This window comes from Dermochelys coriacea, chromosome 9 (assembly GCF_009764565.3).
Source record: "Dermochelys coriacea isolate rDerCor1 chromosome 9, rDerCor1.pri.v4, whole genome shotgun sequence".
NCBI lineage: Eukaryota > Metazoa > Chordata > Testudines > Dermochelyidae > Dermochelys > Dermochelys coriacea.
The window spans coordinates 81,344,732-81,365,431 of NC_050076.1; the positions used below are offsets into that span (position 1 = coordinate 81,344,732).

Sequence of the window (20,700 nt, forward strand, 5' to 3'; positions counted from 1 at the left end):
GGAATGTACAAGGGGGCTCAGGGAAGGGGGTTGGGGTGAAGAAGGGGGTGTGGGGTGCGGCAGGGGTTTGGGCTGCAATGAGGGTGAGGCAGGGGGCTCAGGGCAGGGGGTTGGGGTGCAGGGTACAGGAAGGGTGCAGGGTGCAGGCTCCGGACTGGCACCGCTTACCTGGAGCGGCTCTGGGATGGCAACGGGGCTAAGGCAGGCTCCCTGCCTGCCTGCCCTGGCCCCACGCCACTCCCAGAGGTGGCCAGCACCATGTCCTTGCGGCCCCTTGGGTGGGAGGGGAAAGCAGAGGGTTCCGTGTGCTGCCCTCGCCTGCGGGTACCTCCCCCAAAGCTCCCATTGGCCATGGTTCCCCGTTCCCAGCCAATGGGCGCTGTGGGGAGCAGTGCATGCAGGCGAGGGCACTGCACAGAGCCCTCTGCCCTCCCCACCAACCCTCAGAGCTGCAGGGACGTGGTGCTGGCCGCTTCCGGGAGCAGTGCGAGGCCCACGGCGCCACAGGGGTGGCAATCCCGTGAGCTAGATCCAAAGCCCTGATGGGCCGGATCCGGCCCGTGGGCCGTAGTTTTCCCACCCCTGCCCTACGTCCTAGGTGACTCAGGAGCCTGGCTGAGTAAAATACTAAATAATCCAGCTGTGCAAGACCATATGCAAAAACCACAAGTTTATCATCGGCTGCCCTCTGCAGAGCTCCACTTGTTGGCTAAAGGCACCTGCACCGGAAGCGTCTGTTGAGCAATGTCCACTGGCCTCGCCCTCCCTGCATGGAGGGTCCTGAGGGTATGAAAAGGGAAGTGGCCTCCACATCATCATTCTAACCACCACAGGTGCAGTGAGTTCTGATTGCATGCAGCATGCTCCCTGCTTTCCTCCTCCGTTTTTCTTTTTTCTGCCCTTTCGGGGGTTAGTTTTGTTTGTAGTTATTAAGATCATCAGTGAATTAGATGCAGATTTCCATGAATCGCACAAATGCTGGTTATTTACCCCCAAATTCACATCGATGTCATGGGAGTGTTGTACGCAATCCCACCATTTATTAATTTATTTATTTAAACTGAGCCCTTAGCTTTTATAGACTCATAGGACTAGAAGGGACATTGAGAGGTCATATAGTCCAGTCCCCTCCACTCATGGCAGGACTAAGTATGATTTTGTTATATTCCTACCCTTCCCTCAGCCAAAACAGCTTTCATCACCAGCAGGAACCAAATGCAGCGGGAAACGGCTTGCTGGTCTGATGGAAAGTGGAAAACATACCACAAGGTTTTGCCTTTTGTGAATCCAGCAAATCACGTGTGTTGGGGGATGGGGGTAACCGTCAATGTCACTGCATGGGGAGAAAGAAAAGGAGGACCTGTGGCACCTTATAGACTAACAAATGTATTTGAGCATAAGCTTTCGTGAGCTACAGCTCACTTCATTAGATGCATGGCATGGAAAATACAGTGGGGAGATTTATATACACAGAGAACATGAAATAATGGGTGTTACCATACACACTGTAACAAGAGTGATCAGGTAAGGTGAGCTATTACAGCAGGAGAGCGAGGGGGGGAGAAAAACCTTTTGTAGTGATATTCAAGATGGGCCATTTCCAGCAGTTGACAAGAAAGTGAGAGGAACAGTAGGAGGAGTTTCTTCACAGCTATCTAGCTGCAAATGCTCACATGGGGCCAAATCCAATGCCCATTGAAGTTCGTGGCAGTCTTTCCATTGGCTTCAAAGGAAGTTGGAGCAAGCCCATGCCAAACACAGGTAGCAAATTTGTAATTTTTGTAAGTCACCACATGGTCAAGACACCAACATGTACTGGCTTCCCTGCTACCACTTGGCTGATACTCCAAAACTGCCACTTCTAATCTTGGGCATTTTGAGACAGCCGATAGGAATTGACAGTTGAAGGGACCAAAATATTATTTCTAACTTAATTATTGTGAGACCAATTCTCATCTGTCAGTCCCTGATAAGGTTGCTTTAGGCAGTAGGCTATCATGCCATCCAGTGCCTTGATTCAGCCAGCATGCCATGCAATTCACATGGTAGAGATAGTATTAGCTCCTATCGGTGCAAAAATAGTGGATGGAGGGGGATGGAATTACATAGCAGCTGGCAAATCGAGATTAGGATAAAGGAAAGGCTTGCTGGAGCCAAAATATTATTATAACCTACATTTTTGTCTGGGAGAATGACTTCCTCACTGAAGATTTAGTAAGTATGTTGTCTGCAATAGTTGCCCCAGCTTTGATATCTTCCAGCAGAGAGAAATTTAATAACACAGCACTTATAGAGGGCTTTTCATCTTCCGAGTCCTTTACAGACATTAACTAATTAATCCTTGGGGAGAGTATCACTGTTATTAGTATCTCCATATTTACAGGTGGGGAAACCAAGGCTGAGAAGTGAAATGAGTTGCCCAAGGTCACAGAAGAAGTGATTGTCAGAGTCAAGATTAGAACTCAGGCGCGCCAGGCAACCAGGCCTAGGGCCAACTCATTAGCGCAAACCATGTAGAATAGTTCTTGTAGGCTCAGAAAGAGAGTGGAACAATATGTTCTCCGGTGTCCAGTCTAGGCAGCTGTGGCTGTATGCACACAGTGAGTCGGGCCCCATGGCTTTAAATTGGCACTGCAGGACAGCCCAGTGGCAGATAGAACACTACCCACAGCCATTACTGTCATTGTCTGGCTAGCTCTAGCTCTAGGGATGCTAGGATGGGCTGTTTTTCTCTGCTATCACATCTTTCTGGGTGTGTCAGAGCTATTTAATTCATGTTCCATCTATCACATAGTGGCAGCTATAGCCCCTGTTTTCTGTAGACCGTCCAGGAATAAACAAAAACCCCTCACATATGGGGCCATATCCTCAACTGGTATAAATCATCCTCACTCTGGTGAAGTCAGTGGAGTAATGCTGATTTACACTAGCTGAAGATCTGGCCCGTGACATTTTTAGGAGCTTTTTTAAAATAAGAATTGTACTGCTTGGGTGCAAAAGAACCAGAAAATGCTGAAAACATGGATAATACTAAGATGTGCCATGACCGGGTGTGCCAGGGAACCACTTACAGGGGTAACTCAGTCAACCTCTGCAGCACTCCTCAGCTTATGGACCGCTCAGTGAGAGAGGATGCAAATGTATAGAGGCCTGGCTTCTCCCAAAGGCCACAACTTCCTTCAACATGTAGTCCTGACAGGTTTCAGAGTAGCAGCCGTGTTAATCTGTATTCGCAAAAAGAAAAGGAGTACTTGTGGCACCTTAGAGACTAACAAATTTATTTGAGCATAAGCTTTTGTGAGCTACAGCATCTGATGAAGTGAGCTGTAGCTCACAAAAGCTTATGCTCAAATAAATTTGTTAGTCTCTAAGGTGCCACAAGTACTCCTTTTCTTCATGTAGCCCTGGTATTTGTATATCGACGGATTTCTCCTCTGGGTATGTCTACACTGGAGCTGGAAGGTGTAGACATACCCACTGATGGAGCTAATGTGCAGTGTAACCACACTAACATGAGCAGCAGGACAGGCTAGCTGCCCCAAGTATTATCCCATCAGAGACCTCCAGGTATAAGCTTGGGTGCTTAGCTCCTCCCACTGCTCATGCCACCGTGGCTGCGCTTTGATTTTTAGCATGCTGGCTCGATTAATGCAGGTGTGGGTACGGCTACTCCAGTTGGAAATTACACTTGCTGGCTCCTGTGTAAACATTCCTCATGGGGCTACCTTCTGAAATCAGAACAGGGGATGGCTAAATTGAATCTGACCTACTGGTGTTGGGCTGAATGGGTAGAAAAGACCTGCGCAGGGCAAAGTCTCCATAAACCCAACCCTACCCTACCCCTAATCTCTGTTAGCTGTACTTTTTCAGTGATGCTGTCCTAAGGGAAAAGCAGCAGAAATCAAAAGTCTATTGTGGATTTTTGGAGGGTGTCAATCTTTTATCCTCTGTTCCACGTTACCTAAAGGACCTGGGTTGATCTTCCAGCAGCCAAAGGGGGCTGAGTGGGACTCACTTCGGCACTCCTCCAAACAGCCACAGGCGTTGCTGCTCTGTGAAAGCCTTCTGACATGGGTAGGTGTTTTGAGTCATGGGATGTGAATTCAGTGCCCAAACTGGAGAGGAGATTATAAGAAGTGGAAGAAGATCAAGGGTGCAGAGTGGGGAAGGTGTCTAAGGAACTGAGGTTACATTCCCTGCCTTGTTTTATCATCTTTGTTGAAGGAGCTGGTGAGGTTGCTGTACAGAGAGTGCCGCCTTGTGTCCAGTTGAAACCTACAAGAATGACTCCTCGGACTGTAGCCGTCAGCCTAAGTTTCTCTCTTCAAATAACCGCATGGAGCTGTTTTTAGCAATGTTGTTTTAGCAAGTCAAGCTTTATGTTTAATGACCCTGACTAAAGGTCTGTGATGAAGGTGGTAATTTTGCTCTGGTTTTACTAAACTTCATCAGTAAGGGCTTGGTGTGGCAAAGCAAAACATAAAACCAAGGCTGAGAATCCAGATTCTCACTCTAGCTAAAACTCAAGAGTTTGGAGGTGTAGATAAATAATTTGGTTTGGACCCATCTTAGTTCAAAAACAGATTCCATATGGCTATTCTACCTTAAACTCCTTACACTTGAATAGTTGAAGTCCTGGTGTTCTAATTAATCTAAATCTATGTATCTTTCTATTGTACTAAGTATCATTATTAAAAATATTAATGCTGTGCACCTGGAGGGGATGTGATTGGTAGGAACATGGATTAAAAATATGGAATACTGAAAAGGTCAGAATTCTAGAATGTTAGGCACCAGGGTTCTAGAATGATAATTTTCTTATTCCCATTACACTAAGGGTCTGACATAAAATGCATGATAAAAGCAAGAAAATTCAACCGACGAGCAGAAATTCCCTCCTTAACTCACCCTACTGCATTTACTGTAGCACACCATACAATAGCCTTGATGTACAAACTCACTTTCAGAGACCCCTGCAAATCAATTCTATCTACTTGGCTGAGGTTAGGGGTGTATATGTGTGATGTGGCTTGAATTTTCGTGATGGTTTGGGTTGCTGAAGAACCTACTTAACAGTAGTGATATGGAAGACACACAGATTCATTTTTCTGAGGGAAGGAAAGACTTTTGTTATTATTAAACCTTTATTAGTAGTACATTTGTGCCAACAACCAAAAGAATCCACTGAAGCAAAAGAACATAGTGCAAAAGCTGGGGGGGGGGGAAGAGAAGAATATGGGCCCATAACATGTAAATACTTGAACATGTCTCTGGTTAATGCATGTTGGGGAATAAGGAACTGGACCCCAACAGCCTCTGCTGTTGCTGCTATCACTCCCCAACTCAATAGTGGTGACACAATCCAAAGGTGTGGTTTCCTCAGGCAAATATGGGAAGAACCAAGTGCAGAGGGAGGGGCCAGTCTCTTGCTTCTCAGAAGGCCCCCATTCTGCACAGTCCCAGAACTGCTGCCAGAACACAGCCTAACTGCTTTCAGCTATCAGGTCGTTCCTGCTCTGCTCCGAGCGGCTCCTCAGAGCAGCTCACTCTTGGGTTATTAGCTCAGTCACAGCCATTCCCTTTTACTTGCCTGTTTTTGGGGACTGTCCAGGATGGAGCTTTTCAAAACCAAGCAGACTATGAATGACAGGGGTATAATCCCATCTGACTGTGGTGACGACATTAGGCACGAGGCTCAGTAGACATTTAGTAAAACACTAACTACCTTTGCCTCATTCTTGGGACATCACCAGAAGCCCCCGCAGCTCTGAAAATCAGTCTGCTTCTCTTTAGGTGCCTAACTCTTGGGCCCAAGTAAAGGATTAGTGGTTTTGGGTGCCTGAGCTGATTTTCAGAGAGTGCTGAGCACCCATGCTCTGAAAATGAGGGCCCTTTAGCGAGTCTCCAGTTGGGTACTCAGAAACCCAAAATGGATTAGTCACCGCTGAAAACCCTGGCCCAAGCCAGAAAAATGTGGCTTTAAAAAGAAAAACCAAACAAAAAGCCCCTCTGCGTGCTTCAGGTTCCCCTTCTGTACAATAGGGATGATACCACTTCCCTAGCGCACTGGGAGTATATTGTGAGGCAACATGCATTGAGCAAGCTGGATGGAGCCCTATTATTATTAGTGGGGTTTAACTTGCTTCAGAGTCTAAAGAAGTCATGAGCATGAGAGTCATTCTGGTGAAGCATGTTGTGCTGATATTACCCTACATACACAATTCATGCTACAACCCGGTGCAGTATTTTTGCCTCTTTTTGTATCACCTTCTCAGTATCAAAGCAGCAGCTCAAAACACCCTGCAGGCCACCCAGGCAACGCAGGGCAGAGCATATTTCTAAGAACAGTGGAATCTGTATAGAAATAACAGAGGGATCATAAAAACAAAAATGCCATGAAATGCCGGTGACAATGAGACTGGATTATTTTACCATTGACAGTATGGTTGGAAACATCAGGTCAACTACAATAAGATCTGTCTAGAATCTTTGCTATTTGAAGGAGTTTGGCTAACTTTTTTGTTCCATTTCCTCATGTAAGTGCTGCTGGTTTCCAGCCTGGGCTGTGCCAAATCACAGAGAAAGGCTTTTTTCGTTTTTATTAACAGCTCATTCAGGAGCAGGAGGCACTGGAAATCTCACCAAAGAGCCTGTTCTCACATGCTTCCCAGTTTAAAATGGTTCACATCAGCATCTAGCAATCTTCAATCTAGCAATCCCAGCCAAACTAGGCTAGGTGTTTGAAATCAGTCATGTGGGATTGCACATGTGAAGAAGCAGATTTATGGCAGATGTCAGGCACCAGACAATTTGAAGGAAGATGCAAGAAACCTCATAGTAAGCAGATGTGGAAAAATCTGTCCCTGAAGAAGGTTTTATCCTAATCTCTGAAAGATTATTTTAAACCCTGGAACATGACATTTTATCTCCCTTGCAGTACTCTTTTATTAGCATCAACTCTAACAACTTTGGGCATTCTTGTTATTCATATAAATGTCTAGTCCCTCTTTGACTCTTGCTAAATTCTTGGCCTCAATATTATCTTGTGGCAATTAGTTCCACTGTCTAATAATGCATTGTGTGAAAAAGTATTCCCTTTCATCACTAAAACATATCGCAAGCATATGGAAGTGTCTGTGGTGCTGATAAACAGTTTCCCATTAGGTCATTGTTTTTTGATTGCCTGCTAAATGCATTGTGAATTTGAAACCAAATCCTTACTTCTGAGAGAAAGATTTCTGAATGGAAAATCTGAATATAGACTTCAAATGTCCATGTGGCTTCAGTGGCAAGTTTAGAAATTTCACACAAACATATAGGGTACATCTACACTGTAATCAGAAAGGTGACTACAGCATGTGTCTATATACCAGAGCTAGCTGGAATACTAATATCAGTGAAGCCAAAGCAGTGGCCTAGCTGCTTGAGTACACACGGGGCATGTCTACACTGCCTCTGGGAGTGCGTGTCTCAGCCCAGGTCTACAGACTTGTGCTAGTGCATTAAAAAGAGCCGAGTAGATGTTGCAGTTTGGGCTTTCAAGTCTAAGGGAGAGTGAGGGTTATGCAGGCAGGTTATTCACCCTAGGCTGCTGTGGCTTCACGGCTATTGTTATTTGAGACAGATCAAAGCGATCTTGGGTATGACTACACAGGTTGCAGTCACACCTCTGACTGCAGCTTAGACATGCCCATCAAGAGAGAATCCAGGAGGTAAAATATATCTTTTAAAACAGCAACTGCATGTTCATGCCCCAAATCTCCATTTCTTTCATTGTACTATCAACCACATCAGGAAAACAAATTTAATTGATCTAGAAACCCAGTGATTAGCCTTTTATTTTTGAGCTAGAGTGTGATACAATAGTGGAGAAAGGAGCGAATATTTGGAGAAATTAGCAGTTAGTGCACATTGGCACAAAAAGTTCATATTTATGGGAAAAAATCCATTTGTGTGTAAAATGGCAGAATCCTGAAGGTTACCCATCCATTGCTATTTATCAAACTAACTTAGACTATTTAATCAAGCTGATGCATGCAGTTATGATTTTATGGCACTAGCATTCCCCCAACTATGTCAGAATGGGAAGTCTCTCTACAGTTAAGTAGCCAGATCCAGCAACATTCGCCATTCACAGTAACTGTTGGGATGTCTTTACTTCAAGGAAGGGAGAGAATCACCTGTGTTTGCTATGGCCCTAATTCAGCAGAGCATTTAAGCCAAACATTGAGGTGTCTTGTTGAACATCAGTGGACTTAAGCAGGTTCTTAACTCTAAGCATGTGCTTAAGTCCTTCAAGTTTAGCACATGTGTAAGGAAGAGCTTTGCTGAATAGGGATGGATCCTGAATCAGGACCTATGTGACCTAATGCAAACTGGTCACAAGGCTCAATGGAGACAACAAAATATAACATACTTAAAAAAAAACACACCTAAATCTAAGGGGAGGCTTTGTGCAGGTGCCAATGCCAGTTAATAATATTATTATTTGCTTTGCTTTCCCACTTCCAGCTCTCTCCTCATGTCAGCAACCTCCATGGGGACCTGGACAGTCAGACCATCCATCGCCTTCTTAACACACACCTGGCAGCCTAGACGTGATCTGAAAAGCAGACAACAGAATAAGCCTCATACATTTTTATGGCAAAGGAAAGAGCCCACTAGCTCTCACCAGCAATACCCATACCATTCGTTTGTCTCCAGATTCATACAGCAGCTCAGCTATCAAAGGATGGAGCTAGCACTACCCTCTCCCTCCCCCAGAGGAAGGAGATTCTCAAGATACATTCGTAATAGAAAATAAATTACACCCTCTGAGTAATGTGTGCCTTATAAACACTGAGAGTCTAGACTACAAGGAGCGAGACAGAACATTCCCAGTCCAGAAAGTGGTGCATTTCTGTGTGCCAACTCCAACAGGCAGAAATGCTTACGTATCAGTGAGTCCATAGGCCAAATCCAGCATGTCCAGCTCCTCATCTGTAATGGCATCCAACTTTTGAAAGACGTCCTCCTCAAAGATGAGGTGACACGTGGAGCAGGCCAATGTACCTTCACAGGCACCTGCAGGAAGTGGGAGGGGTCAGCACAATGCATCAGAGAACAGCAAGGAGGGAGGGAAGACACTCTTCAGGAATTGTGAAAAGAGGTGGTCCTGCCTATACCCAGGCTGAAAGTACATCAGGAGAGGTTTCAGAGGGAAATCAAGGAGCCAGTCTTGCTACTAACAAATTTACTGACAGCCCCGCACCTCTTATCCAGAAGGATCCCAAAGCCAAATGAATACATAGTTGAAATATGAACATATTTGATACATCCAGAAAAATAAATAACTACATTAATACAGTCTGTGGGGTGCCAGCTAGGATGGGAGTTGCACAGATATTGCCGCTCTAGCCCTTTAAATGAGACAGGGATGTGAAACCTCTGCACCCCGGACACATACATACTCACTAACGATCGTGTGGCAGAGAGAGAGAGAGAGAGAGAGAGGAGCTGGCCCCCAGTTCAGCGATCCGAGTTTGACCCAATTGCAGAACTGATGATAACCAGAACAGTGAATGACGTTGCCAGACCATTGCAAGCACGTCTGCAGTCTCGCAATTCCCTGCGTTGTTTATTTCACATTTGTGTTTGACCCTTGGGAGCTTTATTATTGCACCTACCAAAGCCATCGATGCCCAGGTTTTGATTAACCACCACTTCCAGCAAACTCTCCCCTTCTTTGGCTGTGGCCGTGAGTCTCTCTCCATCCCGGTTTATAAAATGCACCGTCACTCTGTCCGCAGAGCTGTCAAACAAGTTACAGGAGGTCAGCGCAAGCTGGGCCACTGCTACCTATGAAACAACTGCCAGCTGAGCAGGAGAATGAGGCAGTGATCACATGAGGTATTTACATAAGCACCCAGCTTTTTGAAAGACTAAAATGCAGTTGCATGAAAGTACCTACACTATGTATCTTCATGTGTCAGTCTTTGCCATTCACTGCACAGGGAAGGGCAAACTAGAGCCATTCAAATCTGAACGGACTCAAACTTTACCCCTTCATCAAATGTTTCTCAGAATAGAAAGGTGGTTAAGGGTGAATGAGCATACCTGTGTATGGGCAACGTGTGGGAGACTGTTGATTTAAACCCAAAGAGCTTCCTAGACATTTGCTATTGCTGTGGGGGGAGGGGGGGCTTCTGAGCTAATCCTATATGGAGTGAAGTGAGGATACTTTATGGTAAAGCTGCTCAGGATCAGATTTAAATTGTGCAACAGGGGCTCGCTCTTTTTTCCCCCCAGGAGGATTATTTGCTAAATTCCATTTCTACTCTTTGTTAGTTCAACCCCTGAAAGAGTCACCGAGAGCCTTGATAATACACTAAAAGCTAAATTCATCCTCATCATAAGGGGGATACAGCTTTTAACGAATGAATGGAAATCACCCTCATTTTCACTAGGGCTAGATTTGGCCCTAAAACTCTATGTGAAGGTGAAGGTCCAGGGACTTTTCTGAATATGCCCATTCTGGCTGGAAGTCTGCATAAAACTCACAACCCATTTCTGCAGGATGCCTACAACAAATCAGCCTAGATACGTTGCCTGTAATAACTATTGCATTATAGCAATAACAATAGATTAGACCCAGCAAGCACTGTGTAAAACCTGAGATGGGTTCTTTCTGCCTCTGCTTAGCATATTCTGAATTGCTGGTCAAAAGATGGAGAGGGATCTTCTCTGGATATTAAATCACCCAGCCCATATGCCCTTCTTTGCATGAATGCAACCTAATCGGATTTCTGTTGGCTGGAGAAAAGAGAGATAGGGAACTATGGAGAATGTAGTATAGAAAAGGGGATCACAACAGAGGGCCATCAATTAAACACATCTGGTCCCCGAGCCTGCTCTAAAACATACACTTGTGACTGTACTTGGGTTCCCCAAGGTATGCCATGGCAGGAAACATTCACGGTCTTTGTGCTCTATAAACTGAAAGCACACAAGCTTCATCATATGGAGCTCCTAAAAGTCATATTGGTCCAATTAGCATTTCTGTGGCTAGTGTATTTCTGTTACACATCTCCTATGCAAGAACAGAGGCAGGATTTTGGTAACCCAACTGTGCTTCCCACACAGTGCTACCTCCACAATACCTAAGGGGTGGCCAAACAATTCAGATTAAAAAAAAAGAAGACTTTTGCCCCAGATTTAAACACAACATCGCTAACAATTGAATCATTGATGATTTTCACAGCTGCCCTGTGCTGCTCTGGGTTCCTCCTGGAAGCAAAGTTGTCGAGATACCCCAAGAGAAGCTGTCTGCATGCTGGTTCTGGAAATCTCATGAAACAACCTGTTCTGGCCCAGTTTGGCAGATCAATTATATCTGAATTACAGATGCTGAACTTCACCATCTGCTGAATGCTTTGAAGTTCAAAAATCACTACAGTAAAATGTCAGAAACCGCACACCCCAAGATTACAAAATCAGGACCGATAGTGCTAACATGACAGGTGAAGGGTTCCGAAAACAACATCCAAGAGAGAAGTGGAAATCTCAGATGAGGTGAAATCATTCTTGCAGAAGGGAATTTGCAATTTAAATTGACAGCCCAAGAGACCCAAGTCCTATAGCTATCCACAGAACAGGGCTGCCAACACTGACCTAGAAGAACCACCTCTAGGGAGGAGAGGAAAAGATCAGCCTCTGTATCTCATTCAGTCCTTAAGAACATAAGGACGGCCATTGTGGGTCAGACCCACGGTCCATATAGCCCAGTATCCTAACTTCTGATAGTTGCCAGTGCCAGATGCTTCAGAGGGAATGAACAGAACAGGGCAATTAGTGAGAGATCCATCCCTGTCATCCAGTCCCAGCTTCAGACAATAAGAGGTTTAGGGATACCCAGAGCATGGGGTTGTGTCCCTGACCATCTTGGCTAATAGCTATTGATGGACCTACCTTCCATGAACTTAGCTATTCTTTTTGAACGCAGTTACACTTTTGGCCTTCACAACATCCCATGGCAACAAATTCCACAGGTTGACTGTGCCTTGTGTTTCTTATGTTTGTTTTAACCCTGCTACCTATTAATTTAATTGGGTAACCCCTGGTTATAGTGTTATGTGAAAGGATAAATAACACTTCCTTATTCACTTTCTCTACACCATTCATGATTTTATAGAGCTCTCTTATCCCCAACCCGCCCCCCTTAGTCATCTCTTTTCTAAGCTTTTGCCCTCTACACCAACTTTGACAAGAATTCAAATTCTTGCCACCCAGGTGGAGACATCTGTCCCATAGGAGCTAGACTGAGACCCTCCCCCCAACTCATTTCCCATCAACCACTGAACAGCCAAATAGTAAACAATATTGGCCTAGTCAAGAGGTGCACTGGTGGCCTAGAAGCATATCACACCACCGGCTCTCTGAGCCGTTCAGAACTTGATGGACTGAGAGTGGCACACTGAATACAATGGCATTGTTCTGCATAGCACCTCTGAACGGGGACCTGCCCATACTCCTGTGAATTCAAAAGGCAGGAATTGTCTCCAAAGCCAACAGAACTTCACAGCAGCTCGGTCTCCCTGGTTGACTTTGCAGGTTGCTCTCTCAGCCCTCTAGAAAGGGATGTCACCCATCTAGCAGCTTCTGATACATTCCTGAGCAACAGAAGCGTTGCTGCAGCCAGGTGGCCTTGCTTTTGTCGTTGCTGGCATCAGAAGAAGGTTTTGCAGCCTTGAGAATGATGTGTTTGTGTAGTAGAGAGAATTGGCCAAGCCTGCAATCCTCTGGTTTGCCCCTTATACAAGGCTGACTGAAACATCACCCAGTTTCTCACAGTCAGAGTAAGATTTAAAGTGAGCAAAACTCAGCAAGGTCACATTCCTGGAAGCCCAAGGGACAAAGAAACAAGCAGTGATGCTCAGATGTGCTGGGAAATTATAACACAGTCTACCAATTTCTTAGCAATATGCCCATAGAGTGCTAGCACACAAAATTAAATGACTTAAGTGTATACCAAACACTCTGAAGTTTCCAGTGTAGCTGCCCCAAAGGATGTGCTATATTGTATTTAGGCTCACTTGCATCAGGCATGCTCTTGGAAAGCCCAAGAAGTAAGCAGAGGGAAAACTCGTTTATTAGGGATATCCCGGAGATAGCTGAAGCAACACCTGGGAATGCTTATGCAATGTATTCATCCCCAGCTGTGCTGTGCAGCAGGCAGAAATCAATTATTTCCGGTACAGGGAGTCCTCCATTGATTTATTTCTATCAGTGACTGCAGAAATAGATGAGAAGGACCTAGGCATAGGTGCCAACTCCATGCTCCATTGGAGCACCCACAGGGAAAAAATGATGGGTGCTGAGCACCCATCAGAAGCCCCCCTATCAGCTTCTCCCCACCCCCTTGCACCTCCCGCCCATGGGCCCCATGCATCAACGCCTCCCCCTCCCTCTCTGCACTTCCCACCTGCCAAGAACAGCTGCTTCATCGTGTGCAGGAGGCTGGGAGGGAGGGGGGAGGAGCGAGGACACAGTGTGCTCAGGGAAGGGGGTGGAACTGGATGGGAAGAAGTGGGTTGGGGTGAGAAGAGACAAGGGTGGGGCCTTGGGGGAGTGGGAGCAGAGCCTGGGGTCAAGCACCCCCTGGCACTTTGGAAAGTCGGCACCTGTGGACCTAGGTCAGACAGTTCTCATTCCCCTCTACCATTCCCAAATGCATTGGATAGAACATGTAGCATATACCTACCTGATTGTAATGAATGGTCCCTGATCAATCCTTCAGAAGCAGGTGAAAAAAATTACCTGTGAAAATTCCACTGTGGGGAAGAGAATGGAAATTCCTTCCCTCTACCAAGTTTACTGATCAGATTAACTCTGCACCAGTGATCCAGAATCACCATGATTGTGTCTAGTGCCATCTATACTCTTAGATAATAGTTGATCACTAGCATTAATCGTCACGATTATGCCCTTGTTACAGTATCTCGCTAAATAATTAATTGTTCTCTTGAATCCTAGTAATATGGATTCAACCAGTAGTCTCCAGTGGTAGAAAATTTGAAACACTGATGATTAGCTCTTGAAAAAGCCTCTGCCTAGATTTAATCTAAAACTGGCAGGAGAAGGGAAGCAGAAGGGTTGTCTTATTTCCTTGTCATTTTCAGGAGCCTCCTCCGTGTTTTCCCAATGCTACATAATTCAGATAGGCAAGGTATAATTCAGAGAATCATGTACCTTGAAATTAGGAGGGATGCCTATTGCTTTTCAGGGAGTTTCAATCATAAAAGCAATACCTAGAACATTTTTCAGCGCAGGACCTCCTGGAGATGAAAACAGGGAGAGAAGTCAGGCAGGAGACCTGTACCACAGGAGAAATTGGCTCTTATCCACACTCAGATCACATGAGTAACAAAAATGGCCTATTGCAGTCAGAGGCAAGCAGCACAATCCAGTTTTACTAGGCAGAGAAAATATTCAGAGCCATTTCAACCCCCACAACCGTGAGACTGAGAGTCTCTCTCTCTCTCTCTCTCTCTCTCTAAGGAACAAGCCATTTAACAGTCTGTGGAACTTCTTCTCAGATGTCTGAAGCCTGTGTCTCCTGGAATCTTTGCCATTTGTCCTAGAACCTGAATAAAAGGATTGGATCCTTCAAAATAGGGAAAGGCTAAGGGTCAGGATTGCACTTAGAGATGGGCAAAATGCTTTGGAAGAAGGAAAAGCAAACTCCAACCTTCACCCATCTTCTGTGAGCTTTAGAGCTTCAACCATCACTAAGGCACCAGTGCTACAACCACCCAGGCATAGAACTTCCATTGACTTCAAAGGCAATTCAGCATAAGAAATGAATGCGGGATCGTGCCCCAAGTCATGTACTTGATTAAGTGGGTACTGTTCCAGCTGAATGAAAGCATGGTGCAGTAGACAGAGCACTGGACTGAGAATAAGGCACCCCGAGTCCTGTTGCAACCGACTCCTTGTATGAGCTCAGGAAAGTTACACAGCCCCACCGTGCCTCAGTTTACCTCTCTGTATAATGGCAACGATAATAACCTGCTTTGTAAGGCACTTTTAGAGCAACAACTGCCAAACCCATTATCATTGCTAGGTATTTATCAATCTTTTATTTTTAAAAATCATTACACCTTAACATCACTGCCTTAGATTAGTAAAGCTGAATGAATAATTTAGGCTGTTTACTTTGATAATCTCTCACATCCTGCAGTGTGAATCTCACTGTTTAGAGGACTGAAATGACTTGGAAGATTTTCTCTGGCTTGACGACTGGCTTGTCAAACAGGACTCTACAGCTTGCCTCCGTATGGTTACAACATGCTATCTTATTATGCATGTGGTGGATGGGTGCATGGATGTAAGCAACCATTCCTTCTACAGATCTCCTGCCTTACTAGATAGTCAGTTTCACACTCAGGGCTTCACAGACTATTATTCCCACCCTGCAGGAGAATATTTAAACATAAGATTCAAAACCCCTGTTGATCTGTCATGATGTAAAAATGACAAATTCCTATTCATATTACATTTTGCTAAACTCTTGTTGCTCCTTAACAAAATCTTGGACCAAGATTTTTTGAGAGACACTAGTGATTTTGGGTATGCAATTTGAGACACTTTAAATGTGTCTCATTTTCAGAGGCAGGTGCTCAGCATTTTCTGAAGATTTCTCCAAGATGTTTCAGTTTGGGCATCTCAAAAACTGAAGCACCCACAGTCACTAGTCCCCTCAGGCTCTACATGATACAGAAAACTAGTAGAGGAGTGGCCCTTTAAAAGTTTATTTTTTCAAAGATTTTATAAGGCCATATGAAAAAGCATGGTGCCGAAAAGTATTGCTAGAAAGAATTTAGTAAGCAACAACCAGTTAAAAGGGAAAACAGTTGATAGTGGCTGTTCATAAGTCCCATTAAACAGGCTTATCACTACACTAAGGTCAGATAAAATGGCATATTGTGTTTTCCATTTTGCTGGCTGGGCCCTTTTTCTAGATGGGTCTTAATCTTTGCTAGCAGATTAAAGCCTACTCAGATCACATTTGTTTGGAAGAACTACAAGTTCCCTTTCTTTTCCCCAGAGAAATGAACACATTACCCTTCTACATTACCCTTAACACAAGTGGAGCTCCTTCAGAACTAGTTAGAGAAGTTACCATCAGAATTGGTGAGAGACTTGAGGTAAAACTCAGACCCACCCAGAAACTCTGCATTTGATTCTGCATCCCTTACTCTCACAGACTAGCACCATTTACCTCAGGAGCCTCCTTTGTTAAGCCTACCCCCACAACCACCCTGCTTTGCCTATATTCCCCAGCCTTGTTCTCCCATTGGTCAGCTTCTCACACAACCTCCTCCCTACCTATTCCTATGCAGCCCCCCACATATGGCACAGCCTCCTTGAGTAAATCTGCAAGGCTCCTACCCTTCCCACACTTGCGTCCTTAAAACACCACCACTGCTGTGCTGCTTACCGTGAGCGAAGTTACCTTGTATCTAAATTGCCTGTTGGTCCCCTTTCCCTCCACTAGTTGCCCTTAGACCGTGAGCTCCTTGGAGCAGGGACCATCCTTCTCAAGTATTTGGAAAGTGCCTGCACATCATGGGCAATACGGGTAATAACAAACCTCACTAAATTAGAGGCAGGCTTGCAGCACTGGGCTCTATGCTTTCAATTGATATTCTGCTTTTAAAGCCACCCAAGGATTTGGTGCCAGTGAAATACCCCTTCCCTAAATCCAAGCCCATTGGCTCTTTGCTTTTGCATCAAATATAAATGCTTTGATCTGACTTGTAGGGCGTTGACCTGTTGCTTGTTTGCGCCCAATGAGGCATACACCTGACCTGCCAGATGCTGCAATGCTCAGTTTGTGTCCAATTTAAGACATTTTTATTAATCCAAGGATGGATTTGCTGACCCCTCGCAATCTCCAAACTGCTTCTGGGGTCTGGCCCTGGGCTGGAATTCTGCAAAAGGAGAAGGAAGTGATTTTTACCTTGTGAATTTAAGAAGAGCTGGGTTGATAGGAATGGGCCTTCTCCCAGCCCTTATTCCTGAATAGTCTCCACCATCCTTTAGCTGGCAGAATCATTAAAAGACAGTCCTAACAAAGAACAGGAGTCTCTCTAGAATGTGCTATCCTGATGGGATCTTAAAGTCCTTCTGCACGAAGAGCTCACATGCTCAAGAACCGCCATTGGTTACTGTTTGGTGTAGTACCATGACGGAGAGGTGAGTTTGCAGCTTGGTCCCTGCCCTACAGTGCATCCCTGAGTGGAAAGTGAGGAACCCATGTTGCTCAACAGTGCCCCCTGTGGCCGATTAAATAGAAGCTCTTATTGGGATCCATCCACTGGGAAAGCAGATGGCTCCAGCATGCTTGCCCAAGAACTGTGGAGGGATGTAAAGATTGGGAGATCCTTAGGGGCAAGGGGAAAATGTAAATAAATGGTGGGATCCATCCAAGAGAAAAAAGGGAGAATTTAAGAAAAAAAACCCAACAACTTGTGTTCCTGTTTGTAACAAATCCTACAGTAACTGTGGAGTCAGCTGTATTGCCCCCAAGGAGGAGTTCCTGAGAACCTCCGGCTCCCAGCTGCGAGGTTGACAGTCAGTGCAGTGCAATGTGAGGTGCTGGCTTCCGGCTAGGAAGTGCACGCTCTGCTGCCTGCTTTACCAGCTGGGGAGTGAAGGACAAGGTCAGAATCCGAACTCACGTGGCTGTAGCTAGAAGCCTTGGCCAGCCCCAGGCCATGTGTTGAATACATCCTTCAAAAACCCACACCACACCACACTAATAAAACCCTGAGGGGATATCTATAATTCCTTAAACCCCACTGGCCCTTTTGGAGAAAAAATGGTTACTGAGGTGAAGTATTTGACATCTTTAGGACACATAACATGACCTCACCTTTCCCTCAGGCGCTGAAATATAAACCATCCTGCGGCACTAGAGTATGTAAAGCTACCGTATTGGAAAAAGAAAAGGAGTACTTGTGGCACCTTAGAGACTAACAAATTTATTAGAGCATAAGCTTTCGTGAGCTACAGCTCACTTCATCGGATGCATTTGGTGGAAAAAACAGAGGAGAGATTTATACACACACACACACACAGAGAACATGACTCTGTGTGTGCGTATATAAATCTCTCCTCTGTTTTTTCCACCAAATGCATTCGATGAAGTGAGCTGTAGCTCACGAAAGCTTATGCTCTAATAAATTTGTTAGTCTCTAAGGTGCCACAAGTACTCCTTTTCTTTTTGCGAATACAGACTAACACGGCTGCTACTCTGAAACCTGTCGTATTGGAAAATGGGCCCTGGAGCCTGTCATCGCACACTGGGAATCCAGCCCTACTGGCAGTGACGGAGTGTATTTATTCTCTGATGGGTTGTCATAAATATAAAGGGAAGGCACCAGGTGCCGGCGAGGTTACCTTAGCTTCTTAATCCTTTACAGGTGAAAGGATGTTGCCTCTGGCTAGGAGGGATTTTATAGCACTGTATACAGAAAGGTGGTTACCCTTCCCTTTATATTTATGACACGGGTGTTTGGAGGCAAAGGGAAAATGATGCAAGTCTCAGACCAATTTCTACCAAACAGGGGTACACATCACAAAAAACACGGTCATGGTTTGCATTAATTGCCCCCCTTTTCGGCTGTCTGAGCAGAGAGGCTGAGGAAGTGCAGTTCAGCTGCACTCAGGAACCTGGCTTTTCTACTGACCTGCTGTGTGACCTTGTCAAAGCCATTGCATATCTCTGGGCCTCTGTCTCTCCCTCCACCCCCAAGGTACATAAATGTTGCCACAGTCAGAGAAATACTAGAACCCAGCTAGTCCCCAGCATTTGCTGGAACTCACTCAGATCTAAATACATGAGGTATGCACAACACAGGCTGAACTTGCCCTCAGTGGCTACTCACCCCCCCCCACTAAATATTACCTACTGTCCCAGTTCAACCCCCTGTCAACTGCTCTCCCTTTAGGACACCAAGTACAATAAGCTAGTGAGAACACAGGGCAAGAACCATGCACAGATTCAGCATAACATCCACCCCAATTGTTCCTCAGGTGACCTTGCCTCTTTCATTCTAGATACAGGTGAAGCCCTACCTCCCACAGACCGGGCTGTGGTATCACGGTGCCATTCTCACCTAACTAGGAGATAGCTTTCTATTTATTTTAAACATCCTCTTTTAAACTAATTTGTCTGTCCCACCCTTCACCTCAGCAGGCTGAGATAGAGGCATGAGGCCCCAGGTAGATGGGGTCAGATTTTCTTTCCTGAATGGTCCTGTAAGAAATGAGGTAGAGTTGAGTCTTTTGCTTACCCTGTGTCCCTTGGGACATCATGGAGCCTGTGTGTGGAGCCGAAACTTCTCTTTGGCTGCAGGCTGACAGGTGCCTGACTGTGCTCCGCTACTCTGAGGCATTGAAAAGACTGAACTTTGCCCAAATTAAGTCCGTTTAGCAAGGTGTGGATAAGGCGTGGAGCACACCGGGCCATCATGCTAGCCGAGTCTTACTTTATGTTTCTTTGTTCTTTTTTTGTTGCAGGGCTGGCTAGCTTCTGAGGTATAAGTACAGCTGGGGGGGGGGGGGAATCTAGGACAGCCTCCCTGTGGAGGAGGAAAGAGGGTGTAACCTGGACCTTACTACAGCCCAACCCACTGGTGGAGTTTTGTAAGCAGCTGTAATGTGCAACCCCTGAGCAGGTTAGGACCCCAGCTGATCACACTTCACTATTCTTCCCAATTCTGTTTCATTCTAGCAATCAAACAAAGCCATTTTCAGATGGTATCTCAAGTACAATGCCCACCTACAATATATATGTCCATCCTATGGGTTGAATCAGTGGACTGAGGCTTGAAATTCTTGAGCTCTACTGCTGTCTCACCAAGTGTGTCCCCTCGAGCACTTAGACTAGTGAGCTAGGACTCCTGGATTCTATTCCTGATTCAGATGCTGTATCACTATGAGCAAATCACTTCATCCCTCTGTGCCACAGCTTCCGTTTTTTACCTACTTCACAAGGGAAAGGAGAGCCTCAATTAGTGAATGGTTTGAAAACTGTGGCAGCATGAACTTCAGCATATGCTGTACAAGCACAGCCAACTACTCCCAGATAACTATGCCCGGGGCTAACGCTGAAGCATGAGCTGCCAGGTGACTCTCCTCTGGGACCCAAACTAGCTACATTAAAGCCAGCTCGGGTATGAGCTGCAATATCACCCTGTGATTGCACTCTAGAAGACATCCCCATATATGGGGGAAGATGGGAGGGAGAGAGAGAAAGAAACAAAGTGCTGTGTATTTGATTGACACATGATCAACAAATGCTTGAACTCAACAAACTCAAGCAGCAGCAAAGCAAGTCACACAGGATCCTCCGCTGCAAGTGCTCTGTTGGATTTATCTGGTGTCAACAATCCCCAAATCCTCTCTCCACCTTTCCCCTCTCACTATGTAATGCACACATCAGCCAGTAGAGACCCCCATAGACCATACAGGAACAGATCCATGACAAAAAATACACTGACATGGTTCTCTTCTCACCCCACTGACCCAGATCAGGAGTTTACTCCCTTGAAGTCAGTGGCAGAAAACCAGTGTGAGTGAAAGGGGAATCAGGCCCTTCCCTGTAAAACTTAAGAGGGGGAGGTGGCAAGTCAGTGATTAGTCCTGTGTTGATAA

At 45.4% G+C, this 20,700-nt stretch overlaps 1 protein-coding gene and 1 long non-coding RNA gene across 2 annotated transcripts; one reads left to right on the forward strand and one right to left on the reverse strand.

Annotated features, from left to right (window-relative positions):
• Positions 1-465: 465 nt before the first annotated feature.
• Positions 466-12,089, forward strand: LOC119861734. Its single transcript, XR_005295009.1, has 3 exons — positions 466-833; positions 8,512-9,888; positions 11,240-12,089. It is a non-coding gene; the product is annotated as an uncharacterized LOC119861734 (long non-coding RNA).
• On the reverse strand, positions 7,821-19,610 carry LOC119861733 (adrenodoxin-like). The gene is made up of 4 exons (XM_038417219.2): positions 19,338-19,610; positions 9,666-9,790; positions 8,934-9,063; positions 7,821-8,602 (listed from the first exon to the last, which is right to left on the reverse strand). The coding sequence occupies exons 1-4, from the start codon at positions 19,514-19,516 to the stop codon at positions 8,485-8,487; spliced, it is 552 nt and encodes a 183-aa protein (XP_038273147.1). The 5' UTR covers positions 19,517-19,610; the 3' UTR covers positions 7,821-8,484.
• Positions 19,611-20,700: the final 1,090 nt, after the last annotated feature.